The sequence below is a fragment of the Echiichthys vipera genome, assembly GCF_963691815.1.
Source record: "Echiichthys vipera genome assembly, chromosome: 21".
Classification (NCBI taxonomy): Eukaryota; Metazoa; Chordata; class Actinopteri; order Perciformes; family Trachinidae; genus Echiichthys; species Echiichthys vipera.
This window is the reverse complement of record NC_139846.1, coordinates 2,827,629-2,845,494: the sequence shown is the minus strand read 5'-3', so window position 1 is coordinate 2,845,494 and position 17,866 is coordinate 2,827,629. Positions and strand designations below refer to the sequence as shown.

Here is a 17,866-nt window from a genome sequence, read left to right as displayed (position 1 = left end):
CTGACATTAATAAAAATAAAAATTCTGTTGGTTCTATTGATTTATGTATATATTTGATTCCCCCTGGCTCTGCCTGGCTCTGCTTTTATGTTTTTATATACACTTATTATTTTTTTTCATATTGTTATTGTTTTGTATCGTAAATATTTAATAAAGATTTATTTTAAAAAGACAAATAAAAATGTAACGAGTGTCTGACCAAATCATCTCTCCGTGGAGCTGTAGGGGAATATTATCTTCAACCGTGCACAAGTTTGTGATTGAGTGAGTTTCACTGATCCACTCACAGTGACAGGGCCGTGCAGGAGCAGAGTCAGCTGTGCAATGAGTCTCTGTCTCCAGCGGGCGGCTCTCACCACTCGAGTAATAGGCTACAATAACGTTAATTTGATAAATTTAAGGAATGGATTTTAAACATTTTATTTGTAGTAGCCTTCTACCCAAAGCACAGTTAAATATTGCTATAAAACAGTTCCATTAGTGGTGGGCTAATAATTTGAGGAAGTGTGGCTCCTATCTCCGGGTGCAGCAGGCTCTTGGAGACTCAGACTCTGTCAATCAGCTGATTCACCGTCTCCTGTATGATTCGGGGATGTACCCGGCTGTATCCTGATCTGTGATTCAGACTGCCTGTGGCTCACTCAGCCCACCAGGTGACGTTTGATGATACAAATTAACATGTTGCTGCATGTTATATTGGAAGCATATATAGAGTTCTATGTTGTTGTTGGATTGTAAACATTTCAAGATGTTTGTGTTTGATGCAATTTCTCATTTAACAGCAGAAAATTTGGAGAAATTTGAATGGTCACTAAAGATCCATGATTCTTGAGTCATTTTAGGGGGCCAGGTGAAAGAGCCGGATGAGTTAACCAATCATTACTATTGAACAGCTCAGGACAAAACCCTGGCTGACATTCTGCTTGTCTATTTTTTGGATCAGCGTCATAGAAATCAATTTACTGCTGGAAGTGCAACAGTTCCTGATGACAATAGTTTTGTGAGGAAGTGAGGATATTTAAGTATTCCTGCTGATATAGTGGAGGGACAAGCAACAAGGATAAAGTGGATCACATGTTTATGGAAACAGCTCCGTGGTTTGCAGAGAAGGAGACTTGGCTGAGAGGTTCTGGACACATTGGAACTGTTTCACCAACCATTCTTAAGAACAGATTTCTTCCTAAAACCCACCTATGCAGTTGTCATGAAAATTCAGACATTCACCAATGTTTTCTTATTATGATTAGTTCTTAGGTAAGAACAAAATATACATACACTTTTATATACATTACAGACGGTTATTGCATTTTTATATTTTTTACCATTCATAATATGTATATATATATATATATATATATATATATATATATATATATATTTTTTTTTTTTAAAGATTATTTTTTGGGCATTTATTTATTTTGTTATATAGTACAGATAGGAAATGGGGTGAGAGAGAGGGGGGAGACATTCAGCAAAGGGCTGCAGGTTGGCTAAATGGCTACGGGCAACACATAGGGCTGGGTCTTGTTCATATGACTTATTTTCCACTACTGTCACTACCAAACGTGACAGCTCTTGCTGCTTTTCCTCTAGAAGTACCTCCAGTAGGATTAATCATTGTAACTGAGGTATGACCAATTGAGTGGCTTAAGAACACACCATGAATCTGTCTTTTCTAAGGACATTTGTTAAGAACAAATTTAAGGAAAAACTTAGCAAGACATTTGTGAATGACGCCCAATGTCAGAAGATCACAGCTTTGTGTATTATTTGAATAAAAAGGCAAACTTCAAGAGCAGTTCTTTTACCATGAACTGTGCACATATCTGACCTGTCTCATGGTCATGCTGGACCTGAATCCTCTCGTCACCAAAGGCTCGAAGCCAGCGCTCTTTCTGCTCTGGCTTCTTGGCACACAGGAGGTGGACTTTATCACCAGCTAGCGACCGCAGCTTTAGGGCGTTCTTCACGCTGATGTTGAAATCCTTCTCCTTCCCATCCTCCACGTCTACCACCTCCATGTTGTCCATGTCCATCCGACCCTTGTAGTACAGCATGTCCCGCCGCAAGAGGTCCTGCAATGTTAAGGATGGCAAACACAGCCAAGAATTAAGTAATCCAGCAAGAACTTTTGTGTTTCATGCCAGAGGTATGTACAGAGGACTAATGGTAAAGGCAATAAAGCCTAAACATTTGGTGAATAAAGCATAGTGTACTGGAGAAGAGTTCTTTTGATTTTGATGAAATTATAGGGTAATACAAAATATGTAGTTTTGACTCACAGTCATGGCTGGATTACTAAAATGACAAAGTGGCCAACTGGCCTTGGGCCCCAAGACCCTCTGGGGCCAGAAGGTCCAAGGTTAAAGGGTTAGGTCAAATATAGATTTAAGGTCTAATTTCATTTTATATTGTAGTGATAATAAGGACACAACTAATACATATAAATGTAATGTAATTATTGTTGAGGTGAGATCCTACTGACAGAGTCAGCTACTGGAACTGAGGGACAGAATCCTCAATTTATGACGGCCCTAGATAGGCTCACAACAACACTGAATGACTCCCTGACCGCCCTTTCACGGGAGAATCAAGTTTGTAACAATGTACATGGGGTCGGCCTAATTCATTCACATGCATGTGGCTCTGAGTCCAGTTCAGTAAACAGGCTATGGGTCCGTCTCTTCTCTCTCACGCAGCAGCATTGTTGTTGTTGTTGATGTGACATTGCGGGGTCAGAGGTCTGAGGTGGGGCGATGACAGCATCGTTTAACAAAGTATGAGGTTTCTCCATTCAGACGACAACGCCATGGGGGGGCGTTGTCAAATCTTCCCACTCTGGAAACTGGTTTCAAAAGATCCCGTTTTCAGGCTCCAATAACGCTGGATGGTCGACTAAACCAGACTAAAGTTATGCGGTTATAGGAAAACTCATCTTCTTAAGGGTTTTTTCTGTGACCTGCAGATTCATATATTCTGAATTCAAAAGATATTTTGAAGTGTACTACAAAGCAGATAGTTATTATTGTGGTTAGCTTATGTTTGTCCATCATTTTACCCATTTTAGCACTTACCAACACAGGTGTGCAAATGGGAAATTGTGTTAATTGTTAAAAGGAAGACTTTTTTACTGAGAAGTATTCAGAATTCAGCTGGGACTACATGCTGGGGACTACCAAGCCTGGGAGGGGTCACATGTGTCCAGGTGTGCAGATCTGATGTTAGGATTGGGGGATAAACTTTTTTTTGCCCATATGTAACTCATACCATGCCATCATAAATCACAACTTGGTAGAGTCTCACCATAACATTAAAAAAGTACTGCACATGGAATCAATTATGTTTATCTTTCTTGTTTATTTGTCCTAAACAGCCAACAGAGTATCACTGCTTACTTAACTGTTATATTAGTAAATCATCATTTTAAGGGTCTTTAAGAGTCATCTAATGTCTACTCACCCCCAGTTCTTCTCACCGTCTTCCTTTTCTCCCAGTGTATGGGACTACTTTATGCATGATTCACTGATATGGATGAATATCAAATATGAAGCCCTTTTTTTAAACCCTGCTGGTTATCAGCATATGTGTAAGAAACTCCCCGTTAATTGTGTTTTAGTGGAGGAGAGCAGAGATAAATGTGGAGTCAGAAATATATATTTGTCAAACATTATTTTTTTGATGTTATCTCACATTTCTGACATGTCCCACCTGTCCCCCCCAGGATCATTACTGCATACTGTCATCAGCATAAAATAGTATAAAATACAGTGTGAAATTCTGAGGCACCTTTTTGCAGTACACCATCTGATGATCAAAGAGGAAGAACATCCTCTGCTGACTCTTGGCCTGAGGCTGGGACAGCTTACTCAACTCCCCTGAAAATATGAGATCAGAGCTCCGGCTGAGGACGTCTTCTCCCTGCACGCACGCACGCAGGCACAGACACACAGACACACAGACAGACACATACACACACAGACACACACACACACACACACACACACACACACACACACACACACACACACACACACACACACACACACACACACACACACACACACACACACACACACACACACACAAACAAACACACACAGGTGTTAGTACAATGTGCCTTTTGTATTGGACAATGTGCAGTGAGAGACCATTTCAGAACACACCTCCCAGTCCTCTATGGAGCTCTGCCAATGGGCGATCTTGTCGATGTTCTCAAGACGTCGTTTCCTCTCGTTGATCAGCCTGGCCACATTCTTCATGGCGTTTAAGGCCGCCTCCACATCTGTGTAGTCCCTGAAATTAGGAGAGTGGCATGCAGTTAGTGTAAACGGATCAGTCTGGTGATCCAAGATTTTTCTTATAGTCAAAAAATTCCATGAAAAGATCAAAACCAACAATATATATAACTAACATGTATTCTGTGTGCGTATCTAAAGTCTAATATATCTTTTTTCTCCGTGCCATAGACTGGTTTATCCACAGTCAGGATAAACTAGTCAAAGAGGATTAACAGATTAACAGACGTTTGTGACTGAGAGTTTTGGAGTTTTCATGTAATTTGTTGACAGTAAGAATATATAAAATTTATATATAAATTATTATTATTTATCTTACAAATAAGTTAATGGAGAAGACAATCCTACCAACAAGGAGCCACTGTTATGTGAAGCATTAGTTGTATTTGTTGAGCTCACTAGATGGAGCTCTTGGTTTAAAGACAAAGGCTCAATGAATGGTGATTCAGTGTGGTTTCAACCCTTTGTTGAACAGAGAGCTCCATCTAGTGGACGCAGAAAATAAAGAAAATGCTTCAGGAAGCTTAATTTGGAAATCAATATTTACAAAAAATAAGAATTCTGTGGGCATATACATTTTTCATGTTTTGAATATTCATGGCCTTTATTTAACATATTGTTATTATTATATGCTAAACAATGGAAAAAGGGGGGAAATCCTAACTCAAAGTCCACCTACTAGCTTTTTTGCAGAGCTCTCAACTGCATCTAAACATCTTCCAGATAGACAATGACACTGTTACACATCTATCCAACTGTAAACATAACTTCTTCCATCTCAATGTAGCAAAAACAAAAGAAATGACATCACCCCAGCCCCCAACTCTCATCCACAAAGACTAAGTTTAATCAGTTGACAGCTTCACATACCTCGGACTCACACAGGACAATTAACTCACTATTGACCAGCACGAACATTCAGAAAAGCAGCCATTAAAGACTGCATGCCATCCGTAAACAAAGGACACTTACAGGAAAAAAAATATATATATATATATATATACCAAACATTCTGAATCAGGGGCGTGACAAGAGCCTAAGCTCATGACACGAGACGATATTTTAACACTTTTAAAATTTGAGTATTTTCTTTACGGGGGGTTGATTTTAGCAGAGAACTGTCACCTATGCTGTGGGTTGGTATATTTTAGCAGCTCAGCCAGCTGCAGCGGGTACTTGCAGATCTTCTGAACTGGAGTGAGCAGGAAGCCATCTAAGGAAATGTCGATCATCTTCTGGAGTAGTCGGCAGGCCTCAAAGAAGAACACATACTTGTTGACCTTCATGAGCTTAGAGAGCTGGACGCAGGCATTGGGGTGGTTGTTGCAATACTCTGAATAGATCTGGAAATCTGTTTGCTACACATAAAAGACAACAAGAGAAAGGATCAGAGTCAAGAAACCCATTATGGTAGACTGGTTTACCCGGAGTAGAAAGGTATACACACTACTGTATGAAAATTGTTCACAAAATAAACCAATATTAGTTTGAGGGTTTTAGGGGAAATGTGAGAGGTGTAATAAAGAGGCAATGTGAAGTGGACTAACTTTAGTGTGGCATTTTGTCCATACAGTAACACCTCTCTAATGGCATCATAGTGAAATACTACTGCTGAAATTCATAGGCTTTCTGCAAGTTTTCTGGTTTCAAGTTGTTTAAATGACTTTGTGACTCAGCTTACGTATTCGAGGAAGCAGCATCCGATCTCACTTAGGTGCGGCTGCTCATTGTTGAATTTCTTCTCCAGGCGTTTCAGGAAATTTCTCTGGAATCGGTAGATCTCTTCAATATTGCCAAAGATGGTACGAAGCTGCTCTTCAGTGAACATGTCTGTCCGCTTGCGGCACTGTTTGATGTAACCCTGAGAGAAACAGAAAAAGGATCAGAACATGCTGCACAGACTTTTTAACAATGGTTAACAAAACATGACATATACAACAAAACACATATGTTCAAACATCCATCACACACAATACATACATTAACACAAAAATAATATTGTTGGATAGAATATGAGCCTTGCTCCACTGATATTAAGGATTTTCCACTTCATAAAGATTTGTTTTACTGACAATTACAGCGATTCCTCTCCTGGAACCATCACCTTATCGTGGTGGAGAGGTTTGTGTGTCTCTGTGAACCCGAGGGCTGTGTTGTCTGGAGCCTAGTGCTCCTGGTAGGGTCTCCCATGGCAGAGTGGTCTCGGGCGAGGGGCCAGACTCAGAATGGTTAGCAAAGACTCAATGGAAAAACAAGGAAGAAGAAGAGAGACCCTGCCCGGAGGAAGCCCGGGGCCCCTGTCTGGAGCCAGGCCCAGACGGAGGGCTCGCAGGCGAGCGCCTGGTGGCCGGGTTTGCCACAGATCCCGGCTGTGCCCAGCCGGGATCTGTCCCCAGAGGCTGGCTCTGGGGACATGAAATGTCACCTCTCTGTGGGGGAAGGAGCCAGAGCTTGTGCGGGAGGTGGAGTTCTGGAACGGTACTACTGGATAGGGGTTGGACCATATTCTTCTCTGGAGTTGCCCAGGGTGTGAGGCGCCAGGCGGGTGTGGGGATATTCACAAACCCCGGTGGACGAGAGGGTAGCCTCCTTACGCCTGCGGGTGGTAGGGGGGAAAATTCTGACTGTTGTTTGTGCATATGCACCGAACAGCAGTTCAGAGTATTCGGCCTTCTTGGAGACCCTGAATGGAGTCCTGCATCGGGCTCCAGTAGGGGACTCCATAGTTCTGCTGGGAGACTTCAACGCCCATGTGGGCAATGATGGAGACACCTGGAGAGGCGTGATTGGGTGGAAAGGCCGCCCCGATCTAAATTCTGTGCTAGTCACGGATTGTCTATAACTAACAACATGTTCGAACATAAGTTTACGTGTTACCAGAGCACCCTAGGCCAAAGGTCGATGATCGATTTAGTGATTGTATCATCTGATCTGAGGCTGTATGTTTTGGACTCTAGAGTGAAGAGAGAGGCAGAGCTGTCAACTGATCACCATCTGGTGATGAGTTGGGTCAGAGGATGGGGAAGATTCTGGACACACCAGATAAGCCCAAATGAGTAGTGCGGGTAAACAGGAAACGTCTGGAGCAGGCCCCTGTCCGAAAGATCTTCAACTCACACCTCCGGCGGAGCTTTTCTGGCATCCCTGTGGAGGTTGGGGGCATCGAACCGGAGGGGGCAATGTTCAAAGCTTCCATTGCTGAAGCTGCAGCGGTGAGCTGTGGCCTCAAGGTCTTAGGTGCCTCAAGGGGCGGTAACCCTCGAACACTGTGGTGGACACCGGTTGTCAGGGAAGCTGTCCGACTGATGAAGGAGGCCTTCCGGGATATGTTATCCCAGAGGACTCCGGAGGCAGTTACAAGGTACCGGCAGGCCAGAAGGGCTGCAGCCTCTGCTGTGTCAGAGGCAAAGCAGCGGGTGTGGGAGGAGTTCAGAGAAGTCATGGAGAAGGACTTTCAGGCAGCACAGAGGTGCTTCTGGAAAACCATTCGACACCTCGGCAGGGGGAAACAGGGAACAGTCCAAATTGTTTACAGTAAGGGCGGGACTCTGGTGACCTCAACCGATGAGGTTTATCCTCCGGTGGAAGGAGCCCTTTCAGGAAGTCCTCAATCCGACTTACACGCCCTCTTTGTAGAGGCATAGCTGGAGGCTGATGGGGAATCATTGTCAATATCTCTGGCGGAAGTCACTGAGGTAGTCAAACAACTCCACAGTGGCAAAGCCCCAGGGATTGATAAGATTCGTCCAGAAATGCTGAAAGCTTTGTGTTTGGAGGGGCTGTCTTGGTTGACACGTCTCTTCAACATTACGTGGAAGTCTGGGACAGTGCCAAGGGAGTGGCAGACCGGGGTGGTGTTTCCCCTATTGAAAAAGGGGGACCAGAGGGTGTGTGCCAATTTCAGAGGTATCACACTACTGAGCCTCCCTGGTAAAGTCTACTCCAAGGTGCTGGAAAGGAGGGTTTGTCCTATAGTCGAACCTCAGATTGAAGAGGAACAATGCGGATTCCGTCCTGGTCGTGGAACAATGGACCAGCTCTTCACTTCCGCAAGGATCCTGGATGGGTCTGGGAGTATGCCCATCCAGCTTACATGTGCATTGTGGATCTGGAGAAGGCATATGACCGGGTCCCCCGGGAGATACTGTGGGAGGTGCTGCGGGAGTATGGGGTGAGGGGGTCACTTCTGTTGGCCATCCAATCTGTGTACACCCAAAGTGAGAGTAAGTAAGTCAGATTCGTTCTCGGTGGGGGTTGGCCTCTGCAAGGGGTGCGCTTTGTCGCCAATCCTGTTTGTGATTTTCATGGACAGGATATGATATCGAGGCTTAGTCGTGGTGGGGAGGGGTTGCAGTTCGGTGGGCTGAGGATCTCGTCTCTGCTTTTTGCAGATGATGTGGTCCTGATGGCATCACCGGTCAGTGACCTTCAGCACTCATTGGACCGGTTCACAGCCGAGTGAAACAGCTCGGATGAGGATCAGCACCTCTAAATCTGAGGCCATGGCTCTCAGCAGGAAACAGGTGGATTGCTTACTCCAGGTAGGGAATGAGTCCTTACCCCAAGTGAAGGAGTTAATTTACCTCGGGATCTTGTTCACGAGTGAGGGGACGATGGACGGTGAGAATCGGAGCAGCGGGGGCAGTCTTGCAGTCGCTCTACCGCACCGTGACGAAAAGAGAGCTGAGCTGGAAGGCAAAGCTCTCGATCTACCGGTCAATCTTCGTTCCTACCCTCACTTATGGTCATGAAATCTATATGTTTATGGATGGCAGTAAATCAGTTACATCAGACACTTTTCACATCAAGTGTGTTATCTGTATATGATGCCCATGTGTTTGCCCTTTTAAAATGTATGCTGCCATGAAAAAAATAACTGCCTTGTGTGAAAACGATTATCCCCTTGGCGACAACAAAGCCTAACCTAAGCTAAGACAAATCCCATACCAAGTGCACAAGTGAGCCAACCTCACCACAACCAGAACATTCATGCTGAGCTTTATGTTGACTTTTGAATTGAATAATTTCATACATAACAAATAAACCTACATTTATGTAAGTAATACTGTACTCAAGGTGTCCCAACAACATGGTATCACATCTGTGTGCATCATAAGAGCTTATATTATGACAGCTTGTTGCCTTCAAAACCCCATCCATTTACTGTGTTGATAGTCAATTCATAACAACTGTCAAAACCTAGGCTAAGCAATCTAAGCTTGACCAGGGGTCCGTTTCACAAAGCAGGTTTAGTGGAAACTCTGAGTCTGTTTACCCTGAAATGAGGGAAACTCTGAGTTTTCAGTTTCACATAGGGAGGTAACTCAAACCAGAGAGAAGGGTAACTCTAGCCTGTTTCACAAAGAGAGGTAACTTAACCTCTCAGTCAGTTACCATGGTAACATGCTCTCTGAAACTAACCTGGTCGAGACCAGGTTTTTCTCAGAAAACCTTGAGTTTCTCTCTGTCTCCGCCCTCTTTCAGCCACACACGGCATTTCCTCATTCATTAAGTCAGCAGGCGAGTTTTGGCGTAGTATAGTTCCTTCTGTTTTTTTAAAAAATCATTGCAAAAATCAGTCATTAGAAGTTATATTAGGTGGCGACTATTTCACTACCATGGCATGTCCTTTTGATAACGATCCCGTGGATGAAGTTGCAGCATTACTGCACAGAGAATTAAATATTTGTCGGGAGATGATTAATCAAACTATTGATTATAGATGTTCTTGCATTTCCAGGCAATTCTCTTTTTGAGTGGTACCATTTCATATCACAACAGATATTGCGTGTTGCGCTGCGTTTTTTTGCAAACGGGAGTTTTTTTATACAACGTATAAAAATCAGTCAGTAGGCCTACATTAGAAGATATATTAGGTGGTGACTAATTCACTACCATGGCATGTCCTTTTGATAACGATCCCGTGGATGAAGGTGCAGCATTACTGCACAGAGAATTAAATATTCGTCGGGAGATGATTTTCAGAGTCCTTAATATACTGCAGCCATAATTACAAAATTAATTAAATGGATCTTTTGAGCAACTTGAATGTATTTGACTTAGCGTTTCCTAAATATAATCCCAGCTTTTCTTGCAATTCATAGGTTCAAAAGTGTGTGCTTTTAATTGGGTTACCGGTATATAAACTACTCCTATACAGCCTTCTGATCCAGAATATCACCTATAATGCGAGGGGTGCATTTCATGGCAGGGGTGCTGAATACGGCACAACACTGTTTCATGTCACAGTCCATCATTTACATACACAACCTCATCGTCCTTACATTTCCAACATTAACAACCAAAGTCATGCTCTCACATCCCAGCAGATATTGTGTGTTGCGCTGCGTTTTTTGCAAATGGGAGTTTTTTATACAACATATAAAACAGCCACTTACGGTAATATTTACTTTACAATGTAAAACCTGCTCAAAATGAGGCGTCACCATGAGATTGTGCCGATGTTTTACCTGTTGGAACAATGTTTTTATGTTTCATCTTAAGCTGCTACCAAGTGCGCTTCTCCCCCGTGGGAATGCACCTAAATTAAATAAATTAATAGGCTACCACTCAAGCAGTTTCCCCTGTGATATTACTGTGATTGCAACAGGACTACATTTAAACTTACGCACTGACCCGAGCAGCAATGTTCTCCAACGCCGTCTCCCTCTCTTTGGCTGCTGCAGCGGTGTTACACTTTCGGCGAAAAACCTGCTCAAACTCTCCGTATGAGCGCATTAATATTTACAGTTGCAGTTGTAGTGTAGCCCTCTGCTTCCCCGTTGCTATGGTGACTCGTCGAATCAGGGCTCTGTCTTTTTTTTACTTGTGGCTTAACTCCAGGTCAAACTACTCTAAGTTGATCAACCTAATGCAAATCTGCTGTTCTGGAACCAAAAACTCAGAGTTTCCTATCTCAGAGTAGATCAACTCAGAGTTCAGGGTTAGACTCAGAGTTTGTTGAACCTGCTTTGTGAAACGGACCCCAGTATTGCCAAGCTTTTTCTGACAAAGCCTCTCTTCATTGTTTACAACTTTCAACTTTATTTTTGTCCCCCGGAGGACAATTGGTTTAACAGCAAGGTAGGCCATACATAAAATAAGATAGATATACAATACAGAATACAAGGGGGCTAGAAGTCATACAACAATAGTAATCTGGTAATGATGTCCAAATTAAGCTTCCTGAAGCATTTTCTTTATTTTCCACTAGATGGAGCTCTCTGTCCAACAAAGGGATGAAAACACACTGAATCACCATTCATTGAGCCTTTCTCTTTAAACCAAAGGCTCCATCTAGTGGGCTCAACAAATACAACTAATGCTTCATGAAGTTTCATTTGGACATCACTAGTAAATGGTGTCCAACTTTCTGTTTTCCACAGTTTACAGTGCAGGGTGGAAATGTGACACCAGTTACAACTGTCGTAATGTTCTTTGACAGATAGGGTGGTTATTATTTGATAGGAAAGATTAATTTAAAGAAACATTGAGTTTGTACAACTATGAAGAGTGTGTGTATTTCAAACTACGGAAGAATGAGGAAGAGTTGTGTTTGGTTAAGTTTAGCGGCACAGGGTGTTGGATGTGCGTATGTTCGTATACAGATATGTCGTGTATGTATGTTTATATGCATGTATACATTTGCATATGTACGTAATTTCGGTGCAGTAGGGTTGTTTTTATTCTATTTCTTTTAGATTCTAAATATACCATGTATCAGATCCATAGCCTAATAATTAGATTATTTTTTAATCATATATTCTTAAGGACATGTCATGCAATCATGCAAAAACTGAAATAATGAGGCAGCTTACTTAGGGATTACTTTAACTATCTTAATCTAAAGTGAAGTGAGATTTTGAAACAGTAGGAGAGACATTGCTGCATTTACGCATTTATATATTTATTTGGCAAAAAAGTAAACAATTGTTTGCCTTCTAGGTAAGAATATAAACACTTAAACAATCCTTATTAAATGAAAAAGCCTTTTGACCAGAGGTTTTCACTCAATTATTGGACTAAAGTAAAAGTTTGAGGCTCTTGTCCTTTAATTGAATATTTTATTCACATGCTGCTTTATACTTCTACTCCACTACAAATCAGTGGAAATATTCCTCTTTTTACTCTGCATTTATCTGATTACTTCAGTTACTAGTTACTTTACCTGCAGGCTTACAAGTACATATGAAACAAAAAATGAACGTAACATAATTGCGGAGTAGCATGATTTTTCTGAAAATGCCTTATCAACCTATCCTCTTTACACACCGATATGGCTGCAGAGTAAACACAGGCTTCACAGAGACAGAAACAAAAACTTCTCTGTCCATTCTCTGGTGAAATGGCGGTTTTCTGTGACAACCTTTTTTTTCAGAGTGGAAAGAGACATTGCGCTGGTGATTTAATCACAGATTTAACCAGACTGAAACGATTTAGAACAACAACAGAGGGGAGCTTAGAGAGCTGCTGCCAAGAGGTTTCAGAAACCCACTACGAAGAGCGTAGCGGGAGCGTGCGTAGGGTTGTGGCGGTGGCGGTGCAGGTGCTGGTATTTGATGCACTGAGACGGTAGTGCTGAAATGGATATGAGAAAGGACAGCTGCCATGAATTACTTTTTCCCTTAGGCTTCTACTCAAAGGGCCAGTAAATATTCCCTCGCGGGCCGTGTCCAGCCCGGGGGCCACCAATTGTATAGCCCTGGGCTACATGTATCTCTGACAAAAGGGCTACATGTATCCTCTAAAGTAGAAAGAGGGAAATGGCTCTTAAAGCTCTGCCTAAAAATATTTTAACTTTCCTATTTTTATGGTCACATTACAGGCAAAGGGCATCAACATGAAGTGAAGAATAAACTCAACCAGCACTAGACTTTCCTTTCTTTAAAATGAACACAAAATAAAATGTTTTCATTCCCTGATTGTCAGTTCTTAATAGAAACATTTGTTTTTCCACTTGGAAATAAAGTGCAGTATGTGGTATACAATCATATTAATATGGCGCAAGGTTTACGCTACATTGCACTTCATAAACTGAACGGTAAAAACGTGTCCGGAACCGTGACAAGCGTACCGAACGGGACCGATTTTTTTAATAAACCGTTCCACCCCTAGTATGTATATGCTTAAGAGAAAATGTATGAACTCATTTATGAGTAGCGGGGAAGGGGTAGGATTTAATAAGTGTTCCTCCTTCTTGTTTTTTACATGTAAGATATCACTTAAATAACTGTTACTTTTCACATCACTTGTATAGCCAGTGTCATAATGAGTATTAATCATATCTGCATTATTATCCTAGTTGTTACTGTTATTGTCTTTTTTTATTTTGTTATTTCAACATTTTTGCTTGAAATAAAGATTTGAATAAAAGAATGATTATGTTTGTTAGGCAGTAAGCCTGTGAAATGTGAATTGTTAGCCAGTATTCAGGGGAGACAGTCTGGCAGACTCAGGGAAAAGTCACCAGAACTAGACTTGACATGTTTTACATAACATCATCATGATCTAATCCAGACCTCACAGATGTCTTTCAGGTGCTTGATGTAGTCCCTCTCTGTGCTTATGATCTCGTTAATGACATTGGTCCTCATCTGTTCTTTGCAGGGTAAACCAGGTCCCAGTAACAAGCCCAGATCTGCCCGGTTCTCCTCTCCAGCCTGAGCCTCCTCCAGGTGGACCAGATAGTCCTCCATTGGCTCATCCTGGTTCACACGCAACTGAGGACACAAGGAGCTATTATAGCCCTAGGAAAAATTCTGATTTCATATTAACCAGCTATGAGTATTGCAGCGCTGCAGTCATTACACAAGCTGTGAAATTTAAAGCTGTTTGGACAGTCATTTCTGTCTCTTCCAGAGTTTTTCTCACCCGCACAAAGCTGGCAGGGAACCAGCCCTCGCTGTCCATGATGCGACCCCACCACCACTCCTTGTTGGTGGCATCTACTACCCTAATGACATCACCGGCCTTGAAGCCCAGCTCCTGGTCGTCCATGGTGACGTGGTCCCAGAGGGCCTCAGCATACACCACGCTGCCATCACTGATCAGCTGCAGAGGAAGTACCACAGAAGGATCACAGCTCAACATGTGCATTCATGTCATGGTTGCAACAGGGGCACCCTAACCCTTTATGACATAAAATAAACATCAACTAGCCACTAAAATAATAAGGATGGGGTCTACTGATGTAAAATTCTCAAAATGATGGAATCTTATTGTGATGAAATCATATATCATGAAACAAGTATGTAATTTACACAGGAGTAAATGCTTTACCATTTGGTTATTTCATATAGACTATCTATTTATGAATTTCACAAATTTACTATGTTGTTATTGAGATATAAAATGACCTGTATCTTGATAAAAGATTTTGGACATAACACCCAGCCCTAACGCAATACATTCTTTAAATGTTCAAGCAGTTATCTTTCATCTGCCATGGTTTCCCACAGGTTGAGAAATTCTTTGGGTTTGATTCCAACAAGTGAAGGTGTAAGGTCGTCTGGCATCTGACCCTGAGGAGTTGGCTTAATGACAGCATTACATAGGAATGACTTTTGATCAGGGAAAATAAGCTGAATACCAACATTAGGGGTGGAACGGTTCACAAAATCCACTGTTCGGTTCATATCCCGGTTTTCGGGTCACGGTTTTTCGGTTGTTTTTTCTATTTCTTTTGGATGCTAAAATAACCATGTATCAGATCTGTAGCCTAATAATTAAAAAAAAAAACATTTTAATCAGATATTCTTAAGGACATGTCATGCAATCATGCAAAAACTGAAATAATGAGGCAACTTGTTCAGGGATTACTGTAAAAAACTTAAATCAAAGTGAAGTGACATTTTGAAACAGTAGGAGACACATTGCTACATTTACGCATTTATATATTTAGTTGGCAAAAAGGTAAACAATTGTTTGCCTTCTAGGTAAGAAAATAAACACTTTTGAATTAGCTTAGCGAGCTGTTGCCAAGAGGATTCAGAAACCCATGATGAAGAGCGTAGCGGGAGCGTGCGTTGCGTTGTGGCTGTGTGCCTACAGGGAGCGCGTGGAGCAAGTCTCTGGGATTTGACGCGCAGAGATGTAGCGCTGAGACGGATACGAGAAAGGACGGTGGTCATGAAGGCTTACGCTACGTTGCACCTCATAAACCGTACGGTACACACTTGTACTGAACCGTGACATGCATAACGAACGGGACGGATTTTTAAAAAGAAAACGTTCAACCCCTAACCAACATCATCATTATTTTATTCAATTTATTATGTGAGGACGCTAGGACTGCTAGCACATGATAATTCGTACTAAAGACAAAGTACAGTTGAGGCTGATGGAAATGTTTTTTACAAACAAAAATCTTGATCTGATGAAAATTCAAAGGATCACCAAAGTTATTAAATGGCAAATGGACTGCATTTATATAACATTATTTTAGTCTACTCACCACTCACAGTGCTTTACAGCACATGCTAACATTAACACATTCACACACACACATGCATAGACGTATGGCAGAAGCTGCCATGCCAGGGGCCATCTGCTCATCAGGAACGGGAAAACATTAATGTTACTAAGATCAGTTCGCCCATTAACTGCCCAAAGAATGTACTTACAGCATTTTACAATACATCTTGAGTATAAACACATGTCATGCCAACCCATCCAATAGGTTTTGAGACATGTCACTAAAAGCTACAAATGTGAACCTCATAGTGGCTCTGGGTAGCTTTGTCTGGTCTGGGGAAATAACACTTGATGTCATAGTGAGGTTATCAGCCTGGGCTTGGAGACTACAAATGTATGGCAGAAATGTAGATATCATCATCAACCCCATTTTCTTTTGGTAATTTGATTTTTGAGTATGGTTTTGAAAAAGTGATAACAAATTTTGCTGGGCGATAAATTGTCCCAGATATGATTGCAAGAAGTGATAAATTTGCCGTTTTGAGACCATTTTTAACTGCGTAAGTACAATCTTTCAAAGATCAATAAACGCATATTTCTAAAGAATATTTAACACTAAAACCTGAAAAAAAAATAAAAAACAACAACCAAAAACAATAAATAAAATGGACTCTCTATTTTAACACATTGGCGCGTTTAGTTGCTACTGTTTTACAACAAATGTGACACACCAGCTCACTCAGGTGAAGTGGTTCACCGGCAGCTGTGGCGTTCGGCTTTGAAACCGATTCCATCTTTGTTTTTATCAGGGCTGGGACTTTAACGTGTTAATTACAATTAATTAATTACAGAAAAAATATTGCAACAAAAAACAATGAAAATAATTGCACATGTTCTTGCCCGGCCCGTAATACTAACACGGAGGAGAGAAATGAAACCGATGAGAAGCAGATGAGTTGTGGCTGGGTTGCTGGACGGACATTTGAGTTCTAAAAAACGACCAAGTGGTAACATGGACAAGAGCACAGCTGTGTGCAAATTGGGCAAGAAAGCCTCCCTCCCACCGGAGCTCTTCAGCCTCCACTCCACCCCAACGCTGAACATGCTGCAGCTAACGTTAGCACAGACAACGCTCCTAGGAGGGATTGCCATTAGTTGATGGATCCTTTTTGTTTCTGTGTTTTTGAAGACATGGGAGAAAAAGCACTCTATGTTAAACTGTTTATTTTATGCCAAGGATATTATTCTAAATACTTTTGCAATGTTAGGGTTCCAGTAATCTTGAATATACCGTACTAAGCACTGTTTTATTTTTTTATAAACCAAAACAAATGTGTTAAAGACGAAAAAGTTTACAAAAAGTTAGTGCTCACTGATAAAAAATAAACACATTTTGTTGTTTAAACTAATTTTTGTGTCTATTTATTGATTAAGTTATATACCAAAATCCATTTAAATTGAAATATGTAGCTAATTGTGTCAAACATTGATATGCGATTAATCACGATTAATTAATTACAAAGCTTCTAATCAATTAGATACATTTTTATAATCGTGTCTCACCACTAGTTTTTATAGCTCCAAATCTCAACTACCGTGCCCTCTAACTTGCTCTTCACAGGGTTCTCCTGCTGCACTCTGGGTAACGCCAGGGGTCCACTTCCCCACACAGAGACCGTGAAACGACACGTGTGGATAGTTAACTCCTCATTACACTGAGGAAGAGAGAAGGGTCAGTGGAAACAGATGCACCGGAGTGGAAACTCTTGTCCTCCAGTCTCTTTGATAGAGGGACACCAGGAAAACGGAAAAATGGAAATTATCAATGCTGGAAAAGTTATCATGCCATTAATTGAATAATTGATTAATTGATTTATTGATGTATTGATTTATTGGTTAATTGATGTACTGATGTATTGATTTATTGATTTATTGATTTATTGATTATTGCGACCGGCCTAGTTTTGAAGAACACTGTGCAATGCATAACAAAAAATAACAACAACTCATTTAACAGCTTGGAAAATTAAAGAAACACTGGGTTGACATCAAAATATCTGCAGTGGTGTTACTAAGTCTTAGTATGCCACTACACATTTTGGTTAGCCCATTAACTGCCAATAAATGCACCTCCAACATAATGTGTAGTTGACACAGTG

General features: G+C 41.4%; 1 protein-coding gene across 1 annotated transcript in view; it reads right to left on the bottom strand.

Annotated features, from left to right (window-relative positions):
• Window positions 1-17,866, bottom strand: part of LOC310963119 (rho guanine nucleotide exchange factor 4-like) — a 43,004-nt gene that overhangs the window by 10,689 nt on the left and 14,449 nt on the right. Inside the window, exons 2-8 of the mRNA XM_083935795.1 lie at window positions 14,166-14,345; window positions 13,814-14,014; window positions 5,977-6,156; window positions 5,421-5,653; window positions 4,164-4,293; window positions 3,787-3,918; window positions 1,832-2,075 (exon numbers count right to left, since the gene is read on the bottom strand). Of these exons, the coding sequence (XP_083791921.1) occupies window positions 1,832-2,075; window positions 3,787-3,918; window positions 4,164-4,293; window positions 5,421-5,653; window positions 5,977-6,156; window positions 13,814-14,014; window positions 14,166-14,291 (1,246 nt within the window). The 5' untranslated portion in view covers window positions 14,292-14,345. The remainder of the gene's footprint in view (window positions 1-1,831; window positions 2,076-3,786; window positions 3,919-4,163; window positions 4,294-5,420; window positions 5,654-5,976; window positions 6,157-13,813; window positions 14,015-14,165; window positions 14,346-17,866) is intronic.